Source organism: Artemia sp. Qi Xiang Cuo, chromosome 8, assembly GCF_049724085.1.
Source record: "Artemia sp. Qi Xiang Cuo chromosome 8, ASM4972408v1, whole genome shotgun sequence".
In the NCBI taxonomy this organism is placed as follows: domain Eukaryota; kingdom Metazoa; phylum Arthropoda; class Branchiopoda; order Anostraca; family Artemiidae; genus Artemia; species Artemia sp. Qi Xiang Cuo.
In genome coordinates, this window is record NC_142801.1 from 32,098,986 (window position 1) to 32,121,683 (window position 22,698).

General features: G+C 35.1%; 1 protein-coding gene across 2 annotated transcripts in view; it reads right to left on the reverse strand.

Moving 5' to 3' along the window:
• The window catches only part of LOC148949328 (kinesin-like protein KIF20A), a 176,682-nt gene that overhangs the window by 111,363 nt on the left and 42,621 nt on the right, over positions 1–22,698 (reverse strand). For both annotated transcript variants that reach the window (XR_016142125.1, XM_089093364.1), the window contains exons 8-9: positions 17,243–17,475; positions 14,168–14,382 (exon numbers count right to left, since the gene is read on the reverse strand). Coding sequence is in view for 1 of the 2 variants with exons in the window: in XM_089093364.1 (XP_088949490.1) it covers positions 14,168–14,382; positions 17,243–17,475 (448 nt within the window). In the remaining variant the exon portion in view is untranslated. The remainder of the gene's footprint in view (positions 1–14,167; positions 14,383–17,242; positions 17,476–22,698) is intronic.

Consider the following 22,698-nt stretch of genomic DNA (forward strand, 5'->3'; position numbering starts at 1 on the left):
CCTCATCGGCGCGGCACCGGGGTCTAATCCCACCACCTACTAGAAACTTCAGCTCTACAAATACAACCCATGTAATTGAGGGCCTAAAAACCAGTGACTGGTCTGATGTTTTAAGTTGTCATGAGGTAAATTCTTACACAAATATTTTTGCACAACGACTAAGGGAGATTATCGATTCAACTTTTCATCTTCGTAAACATAACGAAAAACTATCCCTATATGCCCCTGGATGTCAAACATCCTCATTGTCTCCTCATATCAAAATAAAAAATTATATAAGTTAGCCTGTAAGACCAGTAGTAATATTGACCCATCAAATTCCAAAAATTATAAAAAAATATAAAATAAAATCATACTTGAAAAAAAGAAAAATTAAAATTATAAAACAAGTCTCACGTGCAAAGGAAACCTGAAAAATATTTGGTCCACAATTAATGTTATACTCTCAAGAAATATAAAATTACAGTCTTACCTCTTCGCCTTAAAGACACACATGGCAGATTCATTGACCTTTTACATGCACCTGACGCATTTAATAATTATTTTTCCTCATACTGACTCCCGCTCCTCCTTACAGGCTGTACTCTCTTGCTTCAATTCTAGATCCATGTTTCTCCGCCCAACTGATAGCAACAAGGTACTTCAAATCCTCGGTTCTCTCCCTATTAGTTTTACACCTGACTGTCTTGGATCAAGTAATAATCTCCTGAAGACCATGTCTCCTGTTGTTTACGAGCCCATCAAGCATATTGTCAACCTATCTTTAACCCACAGAGTTTTCCTTGATTAACTAGTCAGCCATTGTTATTCCAGTTCTTAAAAAGGGTGATCCAGCTCAGATAGGTCCAACTGAATTATCGTCCAATCTCAATTCTTCCTGTTATATCCAAATTGCTCGAGAGAATTATGTTCAGACGTCTGTCTCCCTTTCTATTTGGCAGCCAGCCCTCCGTTTCCTTTATTTATCCTCACCAATATGGCTTTCGGCCGAAATTTTCCACTTCTCATGCAGAAATTGACGCCACAAAGTTCATACGCTCACAACTCGACCTTTAAAAACTGTATTGGGCTTATCTTTGGATTTCTCTAATTTGTTAGACACGGTCAATCACAGTATTTTAATAAATAAATTAAACAGCTTTTGAATTCGTGGTGGTCCCCTATCGTGGTTTGACTAGTTATATATTGAAGGCTACAGAGTGTGAGCTTAAGTGGAGTATTCTCTCAGCCCTTACCTGTTCAAAGTGGTGTCCCACAAGGCTCCGTTCTAGGCCCGATTTTATTTCTCCTATATATCAATGATCTTGCTATTGACCTAGGCCCTTCAGTGTATCCATTACTATGTGCTGATTACAACAAATTAGTCCTCACTTGCACCAATTTAGCCACGGCAAGAACCTCTACCCAAATACTTCTGAACAGAGTCCAAGCGTGGTGCCTTACGAAGAACATGACCAGTAATAGCACAAACAGTCATTTAGTACTATTCAGAACTCACTAAACCAAAGACGTAATCCAACCTGATCGTGGTCTCAAGTACTGCTCCGACATCCTCCCACGCGTGGAGTTTGACCATGTTCTTTGTGTATTTTTTGACTCATGCTTGTCGATCTCTAATCATATGTCTTACATCATATAACTAATTTTGAGAAAATTAGCTATGATTAACAGTGTGAACTATTTTCGTACTCCTGATATCCTAGTTCCCTTCTATTTGTCCTTGATTTTTCCTTACTGTCCGTGTTGTGGATAGGTTTGGGGACATTAAAACAGGTTCTTCACTAAAAAACTCAAATTTGCCCACAACCGTGCCATTAAATCAGCTTTTCGGCTTCCACGTCTATATCCAACCCGTGATTTGTGCTCAGATTATGGTACAGCTACACTAGATCAAATCCTACAGAAACTAAACTTATCGCTTGCTTACTCTGCTTTCCACAATAATATTCCTCCTCAACTACTAACCTATTGCTGCCCAGCAATCTCCCATTTACAAATCTATTATTCAATGGAATAAAATACCCTCCAGTGTTGAGCTAGCCACAAATTTCTTCACGCTGTGCAACAATGTAACAAAACTTATAATATAATTTAATCTTTAAAATTTTAAACAATTTGCATTAATTACAAATTTTTTTTTATTAAATCTTTTTTTTTCAGCTTAACTTTAACTGTTTTTAATTATTTTAACAAGTTATATTCTATTATTTTTATTTTTATGTATTATTTTTTTATTTTTTTATTATAATAATAAATTTAAATTTAAATAGTGAATTATAATGTCAGTAAAACTTTTCACAGATTTATTCAAATTATGGGCAAGTATTCGAAGTTTTTTCTAAGTTGGTCTTCAGTTCTAATTTTTTACTCCATTACTGTCACTGTTGATTACTAAGTGGCAGACCTTGATATCAAAAAGCCTAATTTTCCGAGATGGAAAAAGTCTTGTGGATAAACCTAGGCACGGAGCCAATTGATTTTGCGTAAGAAATTATTAAGCTAAAATCTGATTACACAAGTGACTTGCATCTGATTACGGCTTAAGGATTATTTATGGATTGTGGCTTTGGATTAGTATTCAGCTCTATTATCATCTGAATCGTGCATTGAAATACTTGGACTACTTGCAATTACTTGAAATTATTTGCAAATTAACTGGCCAGCTCAAAGATAAGTAATTATTTATTTTCAGTGCTACGCTCATGTCGAAATTCAAGCCTTTTGACATTGTTCTCGCTAGTTTCAAAAGTTACCCCCCATGGCCAGCAATTGTTTTGCAGTCAAAAAGTAGTGCTTAAGGATTATGGATATATAGAGTTTTTTGCTACGGCGATCATTCTGAGCACCAAGTTTCAGAGTCTAATTTGAAATTACTTTCGGATAACCCTAGTGCTCGCAAAAGAACGGAAAAAGATGTTGGTAAAGCATTTACCGAATTAGACTCGTTTCCAGACATTTATAAATCGTCATCACCTACTTATCTAGCATTAAACCCAGCGAGTGTTATTGCAGAAGACTCACTGGCACCTAGCCTAATCCTGCAAAAAATAGCTTTTACCCAGGATGAATTAAATCGGACACAAGTGACTCTTACAGCTGAGATTTCCCGTCAAGTTAAGGCTAAACTATCAGACCCTGATACAGCAAATCAAGCAATTGATATTATAGTAAAAAAGATTCATGATGCTATTTCCATTGATTACAACCCAAAATTCCAAGAAATAGAAAAATCAGTCAAAGGACTATTTGCAATGGTTAAAAGCTTGGACAGTAAGATTTTGTCATTAGAATCGAAAGTGGATGATTTTGAACAAGAAAAGATGTTGGATTGCTTAGTGATGAATGAATTAAGGCAGAGGCCTGGAAATGATCTAAAGAAAGAAGTATCGGTTATCATTAAAGACAAGATGCTGGTCCCTGGTTTTGAAGTTAATAATATTGTAAATGTTTATCGAGTTAGTTTGAATGACTCTAACGATCAATCTAAAGTGTCTCCAGTGCTAATACGCTTCAAAAATGTGGAATTAGCTCGAGTTGTTTTCAAAGAAAAGACTAAACCAGCAAAGAGTGGAATATTTTTATCAGAATCGCTAACAAAAAAGCGTCGTGAAATTTTAAATGCGGCAAGAGATTCCTTCGGTAAATTTAATGTATGGCCTGACCGCGGTCAAATTTTGGCCAAACCCCCGGGTAAATAAATGATACGAAATTTTCGATAATTCGGGGTTTTTGGTTTTATTTTTTTTTTTTTTTTTTTTTTTTTTTTTGTGCATGTATATTTTATGATTTAATGCCATATCTAAAATCGATTGTCTTTTTTTACTGGCAAATTAGAAACGTCCCCAGTTGTGGGACGACTTTTTGAGCTTGAAAATAACCCGTTAGATGTTTTTAGCATTATCAATAATTCTATCGGACATGTCAACAGTGATTTGACCACAGTGAACCACGCAGTAATTAGTATATATGTTTCTAGTTTGAGTGAGGCTGTCAAGCGGGATGGATATTTTTCAGTGCTCCAGTTGAATATCCAGGGTCTTTGTTCTTCAGTTGACCATCTGAAACAGATTGTTTCTGATGGGCTACCTGACGTTGTTGGTTTATGCAAGACTTTTTTAGATTCTAAAAATGATATGCTTTTGCATTTGCAAGGTTATAAAATGGAACGACTGAATCGACAAAAGATGGCCAAGGGTGGTCTTGCTTTGTATATTTCTAATAATCTCCCATATTCTTTTAGAATGGATTTATCCAGAAATATCGAAGGTGTCTTTGAGTCACTTTTCTTAGATATTAAATGTAGAGGTAAGGATTTAATTGTTGGTATTATTTATCGATCTCCTCGTGGCTCTATTCTTCTCTTTCTACGCATCCTTAATCATCTGCTGGATCCTCAAACAGTCGACTGAAATAATTATAATGGGAGATTTTAGTATAAATTTGATGGATATAAAGTCTTCTGTATCTTTGGATTATCTGTCGTCCATGCTTGCCGCAGGTACTTTACCTTCTGTATGCATTCCATCTCGCATAACAGAGAGTAGGTCATCTCTGATTGGCAATATTTTCTGTACGGCTACCTTGATCCAAAATTATGTTTTAGTGAGCGACATTTCCGATCATTTCCCTGTTTACTCTAGATACTGTTTTGATAAACTGACTATTGAGAGGACTTGTGAGGCTGGTAAGAGGCCTTTTAGGTTTGGTGAAGTGGAATTGATGCTTCTTTGGTCAAGATTGGCAGAAATTTCTTGGGGTGGTTTTGAGAGTGATTCTGATTTTTGTAATTTATTTGATACTTTTTATGAATCTATTAAAAACGCTGTTCTTGATATTTGTTCTGTTTCACCTTCTAATCATAAGTCTAATAATGCTTTTCTTCTAAATCCTTGGATGACCCCTGGTCTCCTTTGGAGTTGTAGGAAAAAAAATAATCTCTGGAGGGCCTTTAAGTCTGCTAGCCCTTCAATGAAAACTATTTGCTTTCAGTGATTTAAAATTTATAGAAATATTTTTAATTTTGTGTGTCGAAAGGCCAAGTCCCAGTATTATTTTAATTGTTTTTTAGATTGTGGTAAAGATATACGAAAAACTTGGCAGGTTATAGATTCTGTGCTTAGGCCCTCTTTTCAGTCTCCATCAACCCCTTCTTTTTTGGATCTCGATGGCAAAATCATCGAAGGTGAACTGAATGTTCAAGATGAATTTACTTCATATTTTGCGAATATTGGTAAAAAGACCGCTTCGGCTGTTGGTTCTTCTCCTTCAGGATCCAACTTCAGGTCTTATCTTGGGCCACCTTGCATGAAGTCAATGTTTTTGTAACCAGCGACGGACAAAGAAATAGCTAAAATTGTTATGGGATTGAAAAATTGTTCGTCGTCTGGCCCTGATAATATTCCTACTAAAGTAATTAAGTTCATACTTCCTTCCATTATTTATCCCTTAACAAAACTTATTAACCTCTCCTTTCAGCATGGTATTTTCCCGAGTAGTCTCAAGCGTGCTCGAGTCATCATATTATAGAAGGGGGGGACACGAAATGATCCAGCCAACTATCGGCCAATTTCTTTGTTGTCTGTGTTTAGCAAAATATTTGAGAAAGTGATGCTTTCTAGTGTTAATAGTTTTCTTAATTCTAAAGACTTTTTTCACAATTTTCATTTTGATTTTCGAGCAAATCATTTAACTGAGCATTCTTGTGCAGTTTTATTGAATTATGTTTATTCTGACCTAGATTCCCGTTTGATTTCTGCTGCTTTGTTTCTAGATGTTCGTAATGCCTTCGATTCTTTAACCCACAGTGTTCTTCTATTTAAACTTTCTCATTTTGGCGTAAGAGGTAGTGCGTTTTATTGGTTCAAGTTTTTCTTGTTTGGTAGAATAATTTCTTTTGATCCACTTTTTCGCTCACCATCTAGTGTTGACCAGGGGGTCCCTCAAGGGTCAGTTTTAGGGCCGGCACTGTTTTTAATTTATATAAATGACCTAATTTTTGCAGTTAGAAATAAAAATTCTCTTTATTGCTGTCGTCTATGTCATCCAACAGTCTCCCTTACCAACAATTATAGTTTTCATACCTCGGATTCTCTTGTTACTTTTGCCGATGATACCACCCTTATTACTTCTGGGAGAACAGAGGATGAGGTTCGTACAAAGTTAGTGGACCTCTTTGAGAGAGTTTCAATTTGGTTTGATGCTAACTCTCTTGCCTTAAATGTTTCTAAAACTAGTTTTTTAGTTTTTTCTCATATATCCCAGGCTTGTCCTCAATTATCTGAAATTCATATATCCAAAGGCTTTATTAGTAGACCAAAGGATGGCCATGTCCGTTTCCTAGGTATCCTACTAGATGAAAATTTATCTTTTAAACACCATATTGAATTGATTAAAATGAAGGTATGCAGACATCTCGGTATTCTAAGAAAACTAAAACATATCTTTCAAGGACCAATTCTAAAAATCCTATTTCATAGCTTAATTCATTCTTATGTTTCCTATTGTTCAGTCATATGGATTTCTACTTTCCCTTCTTTTCTCAAACCGCTTTCGAATACTTCTGATAAAGCTATAAATCTTATCTAGGATGTAAATCGCTCGGCAACTAAACCGTTACTAGATATTGAAAAACTTTATGCTCTTTCCTGGGCGTATCACTTTTGTTGAGCCTCATGCTGATATTCCTTGGTCCCTTAGATTTACGTCTTCTTTTTTATCTGATCGGTCAAATTATCAACTCTGTAGTTCTCTAAATATCCAAATTCCCCATACACCAACAATAAGATCCGATTTTAATCCTCTTGTTGGGTGTCATTTGACATGGAACACCCTTCTCAATTCGGCTTGAGAATGCCACCCGTTTGGCACCTTCAAAAGACTAGTAAAAAAATATTTGTTTTCATGTGATTAATTTTCTTTACTTTTGCCTGCTGCCAATAGTTTTTCTCATTTAATTCTTTTTTTATTATTATTATTATTTTTTTTATATATATATATATATATATATATATATATATATATATATATATATATATATATATATATATATATATATATATATATATATATATATATATATATATATATATATATATATATATATATATATATATATATATATATATATATATATATATATATATATATATATATATATATATATATATATATGTATATATGTTGTGATTCACTGCAGTTTGGTAAAGCTTATTTAGTGAACTCTCCTTTTTTTTTTTTTTTTTTTTTTTTTTTTTTTCGTTTTATTAAGCAAATGTTTTACATGTTAAAAGTTCAAATGCTTATGTTTTATATGAGTAAATATTAATGTTATGTTTATATTGTTTAAATCTTAAGCGTTTAAATGTTTAATATTTATTTGATCTTTTCATAATCCCCCTCCTACAGGCCATGGAGCCTTTGTGGGGATTAGTAGATTGTTATCTAATTATTTTACAGGTATATGGAAAATAAATCTATCTATCTATGTCCAAGCAGGACGGATGATAAATAATTATATGAAACAAAAAGGAGGCGGTACCTTCAAAGTCCGATTTTCATTCAAAAGGTCAACATATACTACAGGATCTCCTCTCCTTTTCTTGAATTCCTGCTGGAATCGTAAGTTTTGTGCTGTTTCCTCGGCGCTTTCTCGAAGCTTTAAACTTATATAACATAATTACAATACTGATTGAAAAAAAACTTTGGACCTTATTATTTTACTCCTATTATATAAACTTAAAATGTCATACAAAAATTTATATTAAAACATGCTGAAAAAAAAAAATAAAAAAATTAGATAAGTATAAGCAAAGTATAAAAAATCAACACAAATCAATAGAAATAAGATATTATACAAAAAAGATATAATGCAAAATTTAGCTAGGGGGTTTCTCTACGTAAAATTTTCTATATTATCTTGGAAAATGAAAAACAAATGTTTAGCTGATCATCATCATTTATTTTACACTAAATATAACACAAACAAAAACAAAACTGAGCGAGAGAAAAATGGGTCCCCAGAAGCAGTATTTTTTATATTTTAAATAAAAATAAAAAGAAAAATATTAGTGTTGTTTGGATTTAACACATTTTGAGTCATAAAAAGACCCAAACCCAATGCATACGAAGGCCAAATAATAACCAAGTGAAAAAGAATATTAGAACAAAGGACATAAAATTAAAAACATTTTTTTAACTGGATTTTTCTGCCTATTCGCACAGTAAAAAGACAAATTAAAAATATTTTTTGGGTTACTTCAAAATTATGAAGTTTTTGGGGTAGTATCATATTTCCGTCAGTGTTGCCACATTGGAGCGTGAAAACAATGAGACAAAACAAGATTTTTAAATTCACCATCACTTTTCTGCTGCAACAATTCAATTAGTTACAATCTGTTGTTTCGTGCAAGAACCCTCATCATCTATTTAGTCCATTATATTTTTAGCTGCATTTTTGCTGATTTAAGCCCAAGTACCTTTTTTTAGCTTGGCGCCAATTACTACCAAAAACCGCATTAAATGCAAATAGTTACTTTACATAAAAAATTGAATTGTTGAATGTTCCAGATTTTTAAGGAGATTTTTCCTTATTTTTAGAAAAAAATTCCCAAATTAAAAAAATATACTAAAGATGTTTGCCGAATACGGATATATATATATATATATATATATATATATATATATATATATATATATATATATATATATATATATATATATATATATATATATAAATGCTCAACCCTTCTCATGTCTGTTTATTTACTATTCAGTGTCTAGAAAAAGTGAATTTAGACAAATCGCTGGGAGTAGTTTCGAGGGGGGTATTTTACGGGGAGGGGTAAACACCAGCTCCCATTCAGGACTACTCGTACAAAAAAAAGCAAATTATGACAAGTCGATAATCATTATGCTTATATATTGCCTACCTAGCTAAATACCCCTGTGAGTGGGACTTTAGAGTTTAGCTGTACTCTACGCTCAAATTAAAACTTACCTCTTCCACATAGTCTGTGTGGGTCTTTTCTCGTTTAGCAAATATATCTTCATACTCTTTACTAATCTCTTCTCTCAAGTTAATTTCCAGTTTTTCATTTTCTTTCAGTTTTTCTATTTCCAGTTTGTCGCCTCAGTCTACACACTGATTTTGGTCTTTTAGGTATGACATTACTAAGTCATTAACTAGGCCTCTTATGCCTCAGTTATCAAGTTTAGTATGCAACATTTTATGGGAAATCTTATCAAATGCCTTTTTAATGTCAACAAAAATTGTAGCAGGAATATCACCTTTGTCGAGGGCGTCATGAGCAAACTGAATCATTGCCATAATAGCACGCTCAGTAGAGTGAAACTTCCGGAACCCAAATTGCATCGGACTAAAAAATTTAGATTACATTAAAAAGCTGACTATACGGTAATGTGGACACTTTTCGAGCAACTTCCCAAATATAGACAGGATTGAAATCGGCCGATAGTTTGTTTGGTTCTTCGGGTCTCCTCCTTTATACAAAGAGATAATTCTTGCAGAATTGAAACAAGACGGAAATGTTCCGGATTTAAAACAGAGGCTGAACCCATGGGGAAGTGGGATTAAAATATTCGGTATTATGCATTTAATCAGACTAGTAGATGACCCATCAATCCCTTCCGAAGATCAATACTTTAAAAGTTTTGTTGTTAGTAGAAGTTCATCTGGCGTTACATTGTTAAGAAAAATGAAGAAATTGTGAGACGGGGGTAGATATGATTGGAAGTCCTCACCAGTTTCATTATCCAGATGACGGGCCAGGTTGTTTCCAGCAGTTGACGCAGTTTCCTCACCAATTTTTGCAAAGTGTATATTTAATGCATTGATAACTTCCACTTTCCCTGTAGCAAGATTAGTTCCATCTTCAGCTATTAATTCATCAGGAAGGTCATGGGTCTTATGCTTTCCTAAGCACATATTAATTACTTCTCATGTCTTCTGGGGGGAGCCTTCTGCTTCAACAAATGCTTCGGCGAAGTATTGAGTTTTGCTGATCTTAAAATTTTTTTAAAATAATTTTTGTGTCGGCAAAATTCAGCTAATTCAACTTCAGATGTAAGCATTAAGTATGCCTTATATAACAGTTTCTTATTTTTTATTGATACCAGCAATCCAGGAGATATCCAAGGCTTAATTGGCTTTATACTATTTCTTCTTGATATTTGGCGGAGAGGGAAAGCATTATTGAAACAACATTTAAACTGATTCACAAAAAATTCAGCAGCAAAATCAGGGTCCGAAGACTCTAAACAAGAAGAAAAATCATTTGAAGAAGGCAATACTTTAAGTTTACTGAAGGAGTCTCCGTTAGTCATTCTCATTTTTCTTTTCGTAGGCCTATTAAACTCTGTAATCAGGTGAAGGTTGGTCACAAGCATCCAATGTTCTGAAAAATCTTCAATAGCCACATCACTAGACTTTAGTTCCAGATTCATAAACAAATTATCAATAAGGGAAGCAGAATCTTCCGTTATTCTTGTTTGGACTCCATAAGCTGGTAAGAGACCACCGGACAAGCAAACCGATAACAAATCAGCCCCATCAGAATAGATTCCATTGAAATTACCGCTTAGTTATTAGAATTAGATAAATCCACATTAAGGTCACCCATGATAACTTTTTTTGGATATTTTTTCGAAGCAATGAGTATGAAATCATCAAGAAATTCCATGAATTTTGATGCGGGAGAACTTGGAGGTCAGTAACAAAAAAAAAACACAAAATTTTCATACCATTTACATCTATTTTAACTGCCAAAAATTCAAACGCCATTTCAAGGAAAAGGTGATCAAATTCACTCACCAGATCTGACTGAATTGTTGATTTAATGAAAAAACCTACCCCTCCCTGTTTTTTATGAAAAAAAGTATAATCCTGTTTATTAATAAATGTCTTTGTCGAATCATTTAAAAATGCTTCACAAGAAGCGAAAACATCTATATTATAATGAGAAATAAACATATGATGCTAAGGACTCATTTCGTTTGAGGGAAGAGGAAGAAAAACAGGACAATAAAGTTTTGCAAAAACCTTATAGTAGTTATATTAGACCAAGTTTGGAGGCCTTAACTGAGGCAAAATTTAACAATGGAAGCCGTAATGCTTGCAAAATCAAATGTATATTATTTTCCGTCTCCATTCTAGCAGGCTGGGGCGTCGCAACGGAGGGGGGGACAACCCAAAACTTTGAGATTCGGTAAAATCTGGACTAAAAGTCCAAAATTACACTGAATCACAGAAAAAACAGAGGAGTTACAGCAGACTTTCGGAGAGTCAAAATTTCAATCCGATTTCTACCAATTCCAAGATCCGGCAGAGAAGATCCAAAATTGAATGGTACAATTTATGAATTCTCGGAAGGAAGTCTGGTAGTGATATTTTTTGTTATTGAATATTGTAAAAGAAGAAATCTAAAATCATTCCGCAAATTCGAAAAAGTTGACAATATGGTTGAATTTTGCGTAAAATTTTAATCACATTCCTCTCTTCTTTCATAAATCCAAGCGAATTTTCTGGAATGGACATGGTAAAATACAAAATCCGTTAAATTTGCATTTTCGTCTTTTGCCAAATCCACCCAATTTAAACTAAGAGAGTAAAATCTGTTTTTGACCTAAGATAAGTTTTTCACTTACTAAATTTACAGCTTATGCATTACTTCGACCTATTTTATTTTTCATCTTTTTTCGCCAAAGTTGAAAGACTTTTACAAAGTTAATTAGCATGCTAGCTTACTTAGTACACCCAAATCAATAGATCACTGCAAAAAGAGAAGCCTAAATATGTATAGACCAACGGCACGCTGGCGCGACAACGGTAGAGCCGGCACACCGATGCACCGCCAAAATATTTCCCAACAAAGGCATGTCTTTCATAGGCGGCACAGCGTCGGGGTCTGTTACGAAGTTTTCTCTTTCCTCAGAAGAATCTGATTTCTTTGAATTAGTGAACAAAGCTTTGACAGAATAAGACAAATTTAGTCACTAAAATACGACCGAACAGTGAGTAAAGTAAGTAAGTATGACGGAGCTAGACCCTTATAGTCCAAACCGGCAGTTCTGATCTCCGTTTCGTGACCCTTCAGCCAGGAAGCGCAATGGGGGGGGGTCGGGGTCCAGCCATCCTATTCTTTCGCATCCCCTTCCTGCTTACCTACAAAATATTTCTCCCGGTACCCACTTTTTACCTGTATCGACTCTAGATAACTTTAGAGCTGGAGCTTACACTGTCACACAACTTTGCTGTCACGCCACTGACCCCCGTTCCAAACCAAATAACCAGCCACGCCAGGAATCGAACCCGGTCCCCTCGGAAAAAGGATTCCCAAACCAGTGCGCCAACCACTTAGCAAGAACAGCTTAGCTACGATTAGCCACTTAGCTATGATCAAACAGTGTTGCTTTATGGATCAATGCTCGTCCGTCTAACTGAAATTAAAATTTATAAAGTGTTCAAAAAGTCTTGACACTCAGATGTACCTTACTGGAAACAAAATAGCCCCTAGGTTTAAAATAATCCCTTCAGGTAGAGCTTCAACAAAAGTTACTGAATTAACCCTCGGCAGATTCAAGGAGAAAATAAGACCACACAAACGACTGAAGTACACTGTTAGCACAGTCGATTTAATCAGAATGTAAGACGAGAAATGAAATAAATTTATTACATTAAATTTTTAACTAAGGTTTGATAAAATAAAAAAAAAAATTCTAAGATCCTCCTCCATAGAATACAAGCAATCCCCGCTCATGTTATCGACAAGTATCAATCTGGGTTTCGCCAAGGACGATCTACTACTGGCCAAATCTTTACTGTGTGCAAAGTGATGGAACGCTACACTGAGTTTAAAAGAGAGCTATTCATTGATTTCCAATAGGCCTTAGATCCCATATGGAGGAAAGATCTTTGGCATATTTTAAAACACTACAATATCCAAGACGAAATCGTCAAATTCGTTGAGGACATGTACAACAAGTTCAAAAGCCAAATTCCGACTACATATGGCCTCTCTGATGAATTCTTGACAACTTCGGAGTCCTCAAGGGATGCATCGTATCCTCACAACTCTTCAACTTAATCCCGCATGCTATCCTCTCCCTGACACCCACTAGGTGTGGGGCAAAAAGAGGTGGGATCCTACACGACAAACTAGCGTGCGCTGATGATAACGACCAGCTAGCTACGACCCCCAAATAGTCTATGGACAGGCAGACAGCATATCTAAAACAACGAAGTCGTTTGAGATGCAGATAAGTGCTAACAAAACTAAAGTCTAGTTTACATAATGCCAAGACCAGGACACCAAAAAATCCCCTCTATCAATCATAAACTCCATCAATCAAGATGGTGAGCAAGTGGAAAAAGTAGACCGATTTCTTTATCTTGGTAGTCTATTAACGGCTGATAATTGCCAAACTGCTGACACAAAACACCACCTAGCCCTTACCAGCTCTAGTTTCAGAAGATTAACAAACTTTATACATAAGTCCAACCACCTCTCGAACCATCTGAAACCTCACCTTTTAACAGCCTGATCATATCCATTGCTGTGTTTGGGTGTGAAACATGGACAATAAAAGCTGAAAACGAGTGAATCCTCCTTACATTCGAAATGAGATGCTTACGCCGGATATCGAAAATAAGATACAATGACCATGTCACAAATGTAGAAGCCCGTAGAAGACTAAAGTCACCAGACAAGATCCTAAACAAATTTAAATAGACAGCAACTACGCTGGTTTGGGCACGTCAAGAGAATGGAACATATTCGACTACCCAAGATCTTGCTCGAAGGGACTGTTGAAGGGCGTCGACCACGGGGAAGTCCTTGTAAAGACGTGGATTGACAACTTTGATAGGCAACATATCACCGAACTATCCAGAACTGTACCTGACCGAACAGGAAATCGAGCACTGGTCCATGAACTTTCGAAAGGAGCGGCCCCATAAAGTCCCATGAGGATGGATGCGACTTAGGTATTATATATTTATATATGATTATTTGATAATGTATTATTTATTTTATATAAATCATTATTTGAAAAATCTTATATAAATAATGAATGAAATGTTATAATATAATTATTATTTAATAAATTATTCATTTATTTAATTTATAGTTATTTAACAAGTAGTTGTACTCACTTCCTTAATTTTACTCTTTAAACTCAAGTCCTTCTTCTTGAGAGCTAATACACGTTTTTCTGCGATATGCATTCTCGATATTTTTCTGAAATGCATTTCCAAGTTTTCTGCATCTTCAGACTCGCTTTCACTTTCTTCGATTGAGTGCATCTTCTCCCATGATATAATTCCTTGAATAAGCCATTTAGGCCATTCGTAGTGTTTTGTCAGAGTAACTAGTGAAAATAAATGAAAATAAATATGCTTTATTCACTAAAATTACATACTCAAAGCCAAATAGAACTGAAAATATGGCAAAGAATCAAAATCAGGAACAAAAAAAGAAATGACACATAACAGAAACTAATTAAGAAAGTTAAGAAAGGGGCATAAAAACGAGTAGAGCTTTGTAAGATATTACATAAATAAGAAACTATTAATAATGATTTTTTTTTAAGGTCTAAAAAAAATACTTAAAAAAAAAAACGCAAAATGAATATTTTTAGAGTACAACCGCATCTCTTATTACTCAATATAAAATAAATTAAATTAAGTAAAATTAAAAAAAAAATAAAGAAAAAAACAAAACAAATCAAACATGTAAACTCACTGTGAAAACACAAAACAAATAAAAACCAATGAAAAAAAAACAATATTAAAAGATAAATAACATACAATAAAAGTAAAAACTAGAGAAATTAAAACCAAATACAATTTCACCGAGGCCGTTTTTGCGCCCCATATTGACCAACGCATTATCAAGACCAAGCCCAGTCATATTTTCTAATGGAACATCAACTTTCTTAAAATACGTTGTCAGAAGATTCTTTTGCCCTCTTGCAGTTGCGTGGTCCACCTTTAGTAGTGCCAGAAATTCTTCCCTCACGGTATTCTCACTGTCTACATACTTCACAATAACAACTAGGGACTTTGTATCTGATCCGTCTGTGCTTTCGTCGGTGATTATTGGAAAAAGGTTCTTCTGAAGAACAGATGCTAAAGTGTCCTTGCCATGAAATCCTATAACATTTTTAATAATGCCAGTCAATTTAGTTTGCTTCATTTCAGTATGTTTGGCTGTAGCTGAATCCCCAAAAGACTTTTTCAAAACGGGAAAAAAGTATTAATTTTTGTCAAAGGAATATCTTCAGCTGCAACCCATGCTGCAAGGCGTAATTCAGCAGCTGATACCATCCTATCACTGTTCTCTTTTTCTTGCCTTTGCTCGTTTCCAACTGCTCCCTCAACAGTCAGTTGTCCCAATGCTGCTTTTACGTGATTCTTCATGGCAGTCAAACTTCCCGTCAGTTTTTGCTGACAGTATCTGCAATAGGCCCTTTTGCTTCCGTCTGGCGATTGAATAAGGAAAGGTTTCAACACTGAATCAGTCAACCACTCTGGTCAAAACTTCTGTGCATAGTGCATATTCTTAGACTTGTGACCAACAGACTTCCCACGAGTCTCTGAGTCCTCAGCCAGATCAATTGTGGCAGATGTAGATGCAATTTCATCGGATTCCTGCAAAACACTGCTTTCCAAAATTGCTATTGATTCTTGAACACAGTCGAGCCCAGTTTGATAATGGTGCTGATTATCAAGATTAGCTATCCCTATAGTGTAGGGTGCCTGATAGAACCAGAATAGACAATAAAAAATGAGTTGTTCATATCCTGTATCTACTGGGCAGCATTTCTGTAACTTTACAGTACATGTTACTGAATAACATAGATTGAGAAATTAGTTGTTTTGGTTAATTTCAAATATAGGATGATATTGATATATTTAGGAAATAATCATACCATTTGGCTCAGAGTTTAATGCTGTATCCAAATATAGTAATCATTTCCAGTGGAAACTCATCCTCTAGATTGTGTAAATCAAGCTTTTAAGGGGTACAAAGGGATTCAAGGGTGGGCTGCAGGGTTGTAGGTTTGGTGGCCTAAACCCTGAACTCCAAGTAAGCCAAAAACTAAACTGAAAATAGGGTTTTCTATCTGAGAATCTGGAATCTCCAGGCCTTTTAAAATTTCTGGAATTAATTTCCACCAGAAATGATTTTTATATTTGGATAGAGCATTGAATTTGGTAAAATTCTACTTTAGCTACTTTTCGCTGCCTTTGAAAGGGGCTAGGTTAGGAAAATGAAACTTTCAGGGTTGGGTCTACAGGTTAAAGTAGGTCCGGGGATGTATTTTGAAGTACTTAGCTCCACTCCTTCTCTCTCTAGAGAGTACTGAAATTTGCCGACATGGCAAGTGTATGTCCATTAAGATTTTGACAAAACAACATTTTAAATTAATTTTCAGTTATCAGTTTCTTTTTCTCTGTTTTTAGCTCTGAAAATAGAATTTAAGTTACTTGAGTAGAATTTAAGTCATAAAAATTTATGAAATGTATTTGCATATCTTTAAAAACTTATAAAGCGGTATTGAGCAGTTTTGAAGCTGAAAACAATTTTGTTGTACTTCATTTAAGCAGTAGCTCTATTTTGCAAAGTTTTATTTCAATTACTCATAGATTTTTAAAGGTCATCAAAGGTCAGGACCCACTAGAGGGAGAAATGGAGGTAGGTACTTCAAAATACCTGGGAAATATTTTAGCCTGTAGACCCATCCCTGAAAGGGAGAATTACAAGGAAATACAACTAGCCTAGAGGAGACTTAAGAGAAGGATAAGCACAAAGGTGTCACTCAAAAACATTTAACAGGCATTCAGCCTGCAAACATGAAGCCTTTGCTCAACATACCTTTTATGACTTATCGCCTAATTATAAAATGAAAAATTCAGATCCAATAAGTCAGGATCTTGATTAAAAAAACAGATTTCAAAAGTGTCGAATTTCACACAAAAGGACTTGAGCAGTTTGTCGGGACCATGGAATAAATGTCAAAGGAAGAGTAAGACAACAGTCAACCGCCTCCGGTACGTTTTCCCATCAAAATGCTTTCAGCTGAGAGGTTAAAAAAAATTATTAGATTTAGGCAAAAATTTACTAGATTTGTTTGATTTTACTAGATCTGACCCCCATTTTACTAGATTTACAAGGTGGATATGCTTTTTACAAGATCTAGTAAAATTTTACAAGGGGTGACAAACCTGGGGTGGATCGTCTCTTCTGAAGCAAACTGGATACCCTTTTCCTTTTAATTGGATTTAGCAGCATCTGCAGCTTTTTTCTGGGAATCTCTACCTTCTGGGCCAAAGCAGCAAACTTTAGCACGTGTATTGTTTCTTTAATGAGTCTTGAGTCGGGGGAAATATTGACAATCATTGTGGTTTTCGAGTCGCCGTTGAAATACCTATGTAAAACACATGTCAACTTTGAATCTCTGAAAAAAAATAATTAAATTTAAATCGGTAAGTTAAAGTGTAAATTTCCGTGGATTTGTCTTTTAACTACTTATCTTTTGTTTAGTTTTTATTGTAATAAATCTATAAAAGAAAGTTAATTTCAAATTTAATCAATAAAAGATTTTTTTCCCGGGCCTTTTTTTACATGAGGTCCAGGGAACCAACCCTAGGCCCTTTATTACCAAGCAGAGCATCAATCCACTGTGCTAAAACAGAGTTATAGGTTTATTTATTGATTTATAAAAACAGTCTAAGACCACACTGGCTAATCATGACAAAAAAAATCCACAAATATGGGGTTCATCTACGCCTTTGTAGCTTCTTTTAGCTCTCCGGTTGCCAGATTGTCAAAATGGTTGTCCACAATTTTTCAACCCCTTATGCGAACACAAACTTCATATTTTTTATTCAGTTACCCTTTTATCACTGCTTTTAAAGGGTCCTTATTTTAGTTTTAGTGTTTATTTTGATGTTTAGTTTTCATATTGTACTTTGGACTTTTATCTGAATTTTTTATTATTATTCTGCACTGAGGACGGTTGAGCGGAAGTCTCAACCGAAATATTTGCATATATTTTTCACTGGCTGTTATTGTCCTCGTTTCTCTCTTCTTTGTGATTTTTTGTTTCAATAAAATGCTTCTAAATAAAGACAATCAATTTAAGAGCTTGGAATTAACCTGAATAACAGATCGTATAAATCATTTTTTTTTTCTTCTTCGAACTAATCTATGGCCTTGTATAATCTAAACCTGGGATCGGAGACCCATGACCCACAAGAATCCACGGGTCACCAAGCACCATTTTACTAATTTCAAGAGTCCAACTTTAACACAGAAAAATTATAATACACAAAAATAAATTTATAAAACTAACATGTAATGAATATTTGGAGAAAAAAAAATATACACCAAGAGAAAAATTCTCCCAAAAAATGTTACCGTTATTAGGCGTATAGCGTGGATTGTGGCGTGGGTTTTACCATGCGTGGCGGTTCGTTCTTTCAGCAGCATAGTAGGACATGTTCAGTAGCACAAGGATAGTGAAACGGTTACCCAGCTAACAAAATTATTCAGCAAGTATCTTTCTGAAATATTTATTATAATTCAAAACTAATATTACCATGGATAAACGAAAAGCATAAGAGGGGTCACTTCAAAATGTGTATTCGAGGGAGAGAGTTCTTCTTCGAGTTCTATATCGGTTACACAATAGGATAGCAGGTCAACAGTTTATAATATACACATTTTGAGAAAAGCACGTTTTTTAATAACCAACATAGTCCATAATTCATTTTATTGACATTGAGGTTATCAACCTGCTTTTTTTTTAGCTCGTCTTCGTTCAAAAGGCATCAACATTTCTATTTTGGTAGTTTTTGGGGTTTCAATTGGGGCGCAACTTAGTTTTGGTGAAAAGCATAGATGTATGAAAAATGGTGAAGAATTTATATGTAATTATTGTACAGATGTAATCAACGTCAGGGCTTACAATGTTAAGCGACACCTTTCTTCAAAATATAAAGATGTAAGCAAACTTTTAAGCTAAGAGATCTGATAACATTGTAAAACAAATATGAATTTTTACACAATAAAATAATTCTTAAAGTTTTGTTACCAGCTACAATCCTGCATCATCGGCCAGCTTTATTATAGCTTTTAGAGTTAGTACCAACAGGAAATCATTTACAAACAGTGATTTTTTGGAAGATACACTCATCAATTGTTTCGAACACTTACTTAAAGATTTGAAAAAAAAACAACAACAACAACAACAAGTAATTGAGAGAATCAAAAAAATGCCATTCTAAAATAGAACACGTCAGCGTCGTGTTGGATATGACCAAAAATACCGAGAAACAGGTCAAAAGTGATTTGTCATCAAGTGAAATAATTTGTTCTGGATTTTATACAAAATTAAAAAATAAAATGAAAATATCACTGACTCAAACTTCCATTTGATCTTCACGTTTTGACTTACAAAGGTGGCGGCTACTACTACTTCTAACATCTCACCGCATTACCCAGCCGACTGAGGCCAACAGAGCTACGCACGCTCCTCCTCCACCCCAATCTATTCAAAGCCTCCCTTTTTACACCCGCCCACAAAGTTCCCATTTCCTTAAAATCTTTCTTTATGACGCCCTTCCACCCCAGACGTGGACAACCTGCTTTCCGTTTAGCCCTATATGGTTGGCCGAAAAGAACAATCCTCGGCAATCTGCCATCCTTCATCCGCACAACGTGCCCTAACCACCTCAACCTTTCTTTCATTATAGACCTAGAGAGCGGTATTGAACCACATTTTTCGTATAGCCTATTGTTTGAAATACGGTCAGTTAGCCGAGTACCCAGAACAATCCTTAAGCAATTTCTCTGGAAAACATCTAGCAAATCTTCATCCGCTTTTCGGTGCGTCCATGCTTCAGAGCCATATTTGACCACTGTCATCACTGTAGCTTCTAAGATTCTAATCTTGGTTTTCAGACTTATATTCCTATTCTACCAAACTTTTTTTTAACTGTGAAAAACCACCCTGAGCCTTGGCTATTCTATTTTTAACATCTTCACTCCTCCCACCATCTTTACTAATAATGTTTACTAATAATCTTTACTAAGGTGGCGGCTACTACTACTTATAACAACTCACCGCAGCAACAAGCCGCCTGAGACCAAAATAGCTACGCACGCTCCTCCTTCATCACAATCTATTCAAAGCCTACCTTTTTACCTCCTTCCAGGAAGTTCTCATTTCCTTTAAGTCTTTCTTTATGACGTCCTCCCACCCCAGACGAGGACGACCTGCTTTCCGTTTAGCCCTAGATGGTTGGCCGAAAAGAACAATCTTCGGCAATCTGTCATCCTTCATCCGCACAACGTGCCCTAACCACCTCAGCCTTTCTTTCATTATAGCCCTAGAGAGCGGTATTGAACCACATTTTTCGTATAGCCTATTGTTTGAAATACGGTCAGTCAGCCGGGTACCCAGAATAATACTTAAGCAATTTCTCTGGAAAACATCTAGCAAATCTTCATCCGCTCTTCGGAGAGTCCATACTTCAGAGCCATATTTGAGCACTATCATCACTGTAGCTTCTAATATTCGAATCTTGGTTAGCAAAAATATTTTCCTAGTCTTCCAGCCTTTTTTTTTAACTTTAAAAAAAGACCCTGAGCCTTGGCTATTAGACTTTTAACATCTTCACTGCTCCCACCGTCTTTACTAATAATACTACCAATGTAAGTAAAACTGCCCACCAGATCAATCTTTTCATTACCCAACGTCACCTTTTCATCTTCACTTATTCCTAGCCTTAGTGACTTAGTCTTCCTAACATTAATTTTCAAACCAGTTCTAGCACCCTGAACTCGCAAAACCTCTAAAACTTTATTCATTTTGCTCAAACTTTCATCTAGGATGCTTAAATCATCAGCATAATCCAAGTCCAGGAGACTTTTTCCTCCCCATTTGATTCCGTGGTCTCCCATTGCCTTACCTGTGCTCCTTAAAACAAAGTCCATCAAAATAATCCATATAAAGGGGGATAGAACACAACTCCTGATTCAATACAAAACCAGCTGTAATCTCATTTCCTACCTTAACCGCAGCAGTGTTATTCTCGTACATAGCACTAATCACTTTAATGTATTTGTCTGGTATACCATACAAGGATAAAACCTTTACTATAGCTCTTCTATCAACAGAATCGACCGCTTGCTCATAATCTATAAAACTGAGGACCAAAGGTGTTTAAAAACTCAGGCGCTTCTCAATTATTAGCCTAAGAGTGAAAATTTGGTCAACACATCCTCTACCTTTTCTAAAACTGCACTGCTCTTCTCTTAAAATTTTGTCTACGGCATCTCTCAGTCTAAAAAGTATCATATTACTAAGTAATTTGCTACCACCAGAGACCAGACTAATGCCTCGATAATTACCACACTCACTTTTATCACCTTTCTTATAAAGTGGTTTAATTAAGATTTTTCTAAAATCGCTAGGTACTTCCCCTTTTTCAAAATTCATATTCATAATATTTAATAAATTAATTCTAACCTTAGAGCCTTAGAGCCACCTTATTTAAGAAACACATTTACCAAACTATCAGGATCTGGAGCCTTATTATTCTTTAATCCTTTTAGTACTGTTGCTAATTCCTCCTCACAAAACAAATCTTCCTTCACATCCAAGGTATCACAAACTCTTTCATTTTCCTCTATATTTTTTCCTGAAACTCTATCTCGGTTAAGCAAGTTCTCAAAATGTTCGGCCCATCTCGCTTTAGTTTTTTCCTTATTGCTAATTGCGACCCCATTCCTATCTTTAACTGGGACAAGTCCGGATTGACTACTCCCTCTCAATTTGTTAACGTACCAGTAAAATATTTTGCTATTATACCGTCTAGCTTTATCTTCCAGATCCTCAGCAATTTTATCCATGGCGGCCACTTCACACCTCCTTAGTTCATATTTTAATGCTTTCTCCACTTTCTTTACATTTCTTTTTTTTTTCATACGATCTATCACTCAGATGATTCTTGTACAACTCCCTTCTCCTTTCTATTAAACATAAAGTTTTTTCACTAATATTCTTAGCTGCAGTTCTAGCTTTCTTCCCTAAGACATCTTCAGCAACTTCACAAATTAGTTTTCTAAAATTATTCCAACCATCTTCCAAATTATCAAATTTTAAACTCTCAAGTTTAGCATTCAACTGTTCCTGGAAAGTGTCTCTCAAATTCTCATCCTGGAGTCCACCAACATCATAACTTCCTGAGGGGTAGTTACCCTTCCGATTTTTCAGGTTTAAATTAACCCTTGACACTACTAGATGGTGATCTTTACTTTTAACATCAATAACAGCACTCCTATATACCCAGGTATCTTGTATTGATCCTGCCAATCTTCGGCTTACTATAACATAATCAATAAGGTTTGCTGTCTTACCATCACGTGAATACCATGTTAACTATTGAGCCATTTTATGACCAAACACCGTATTGGTTATAACTAGATTGTTATACCTACAAAATTGCAAAAGTCTTTATCCATTACTGTTTCCTTTTTCTACGCCAAATTTACCTAGGCTGGAATACCATCTATTCCTATTTCTACCAACCTGGGCGGTAAAATCTCCCAGTAATAATATCATATTTCTACCTGGGACCTTGTCTATTTGCTCCTGTAACTGCAAGTAAAATTC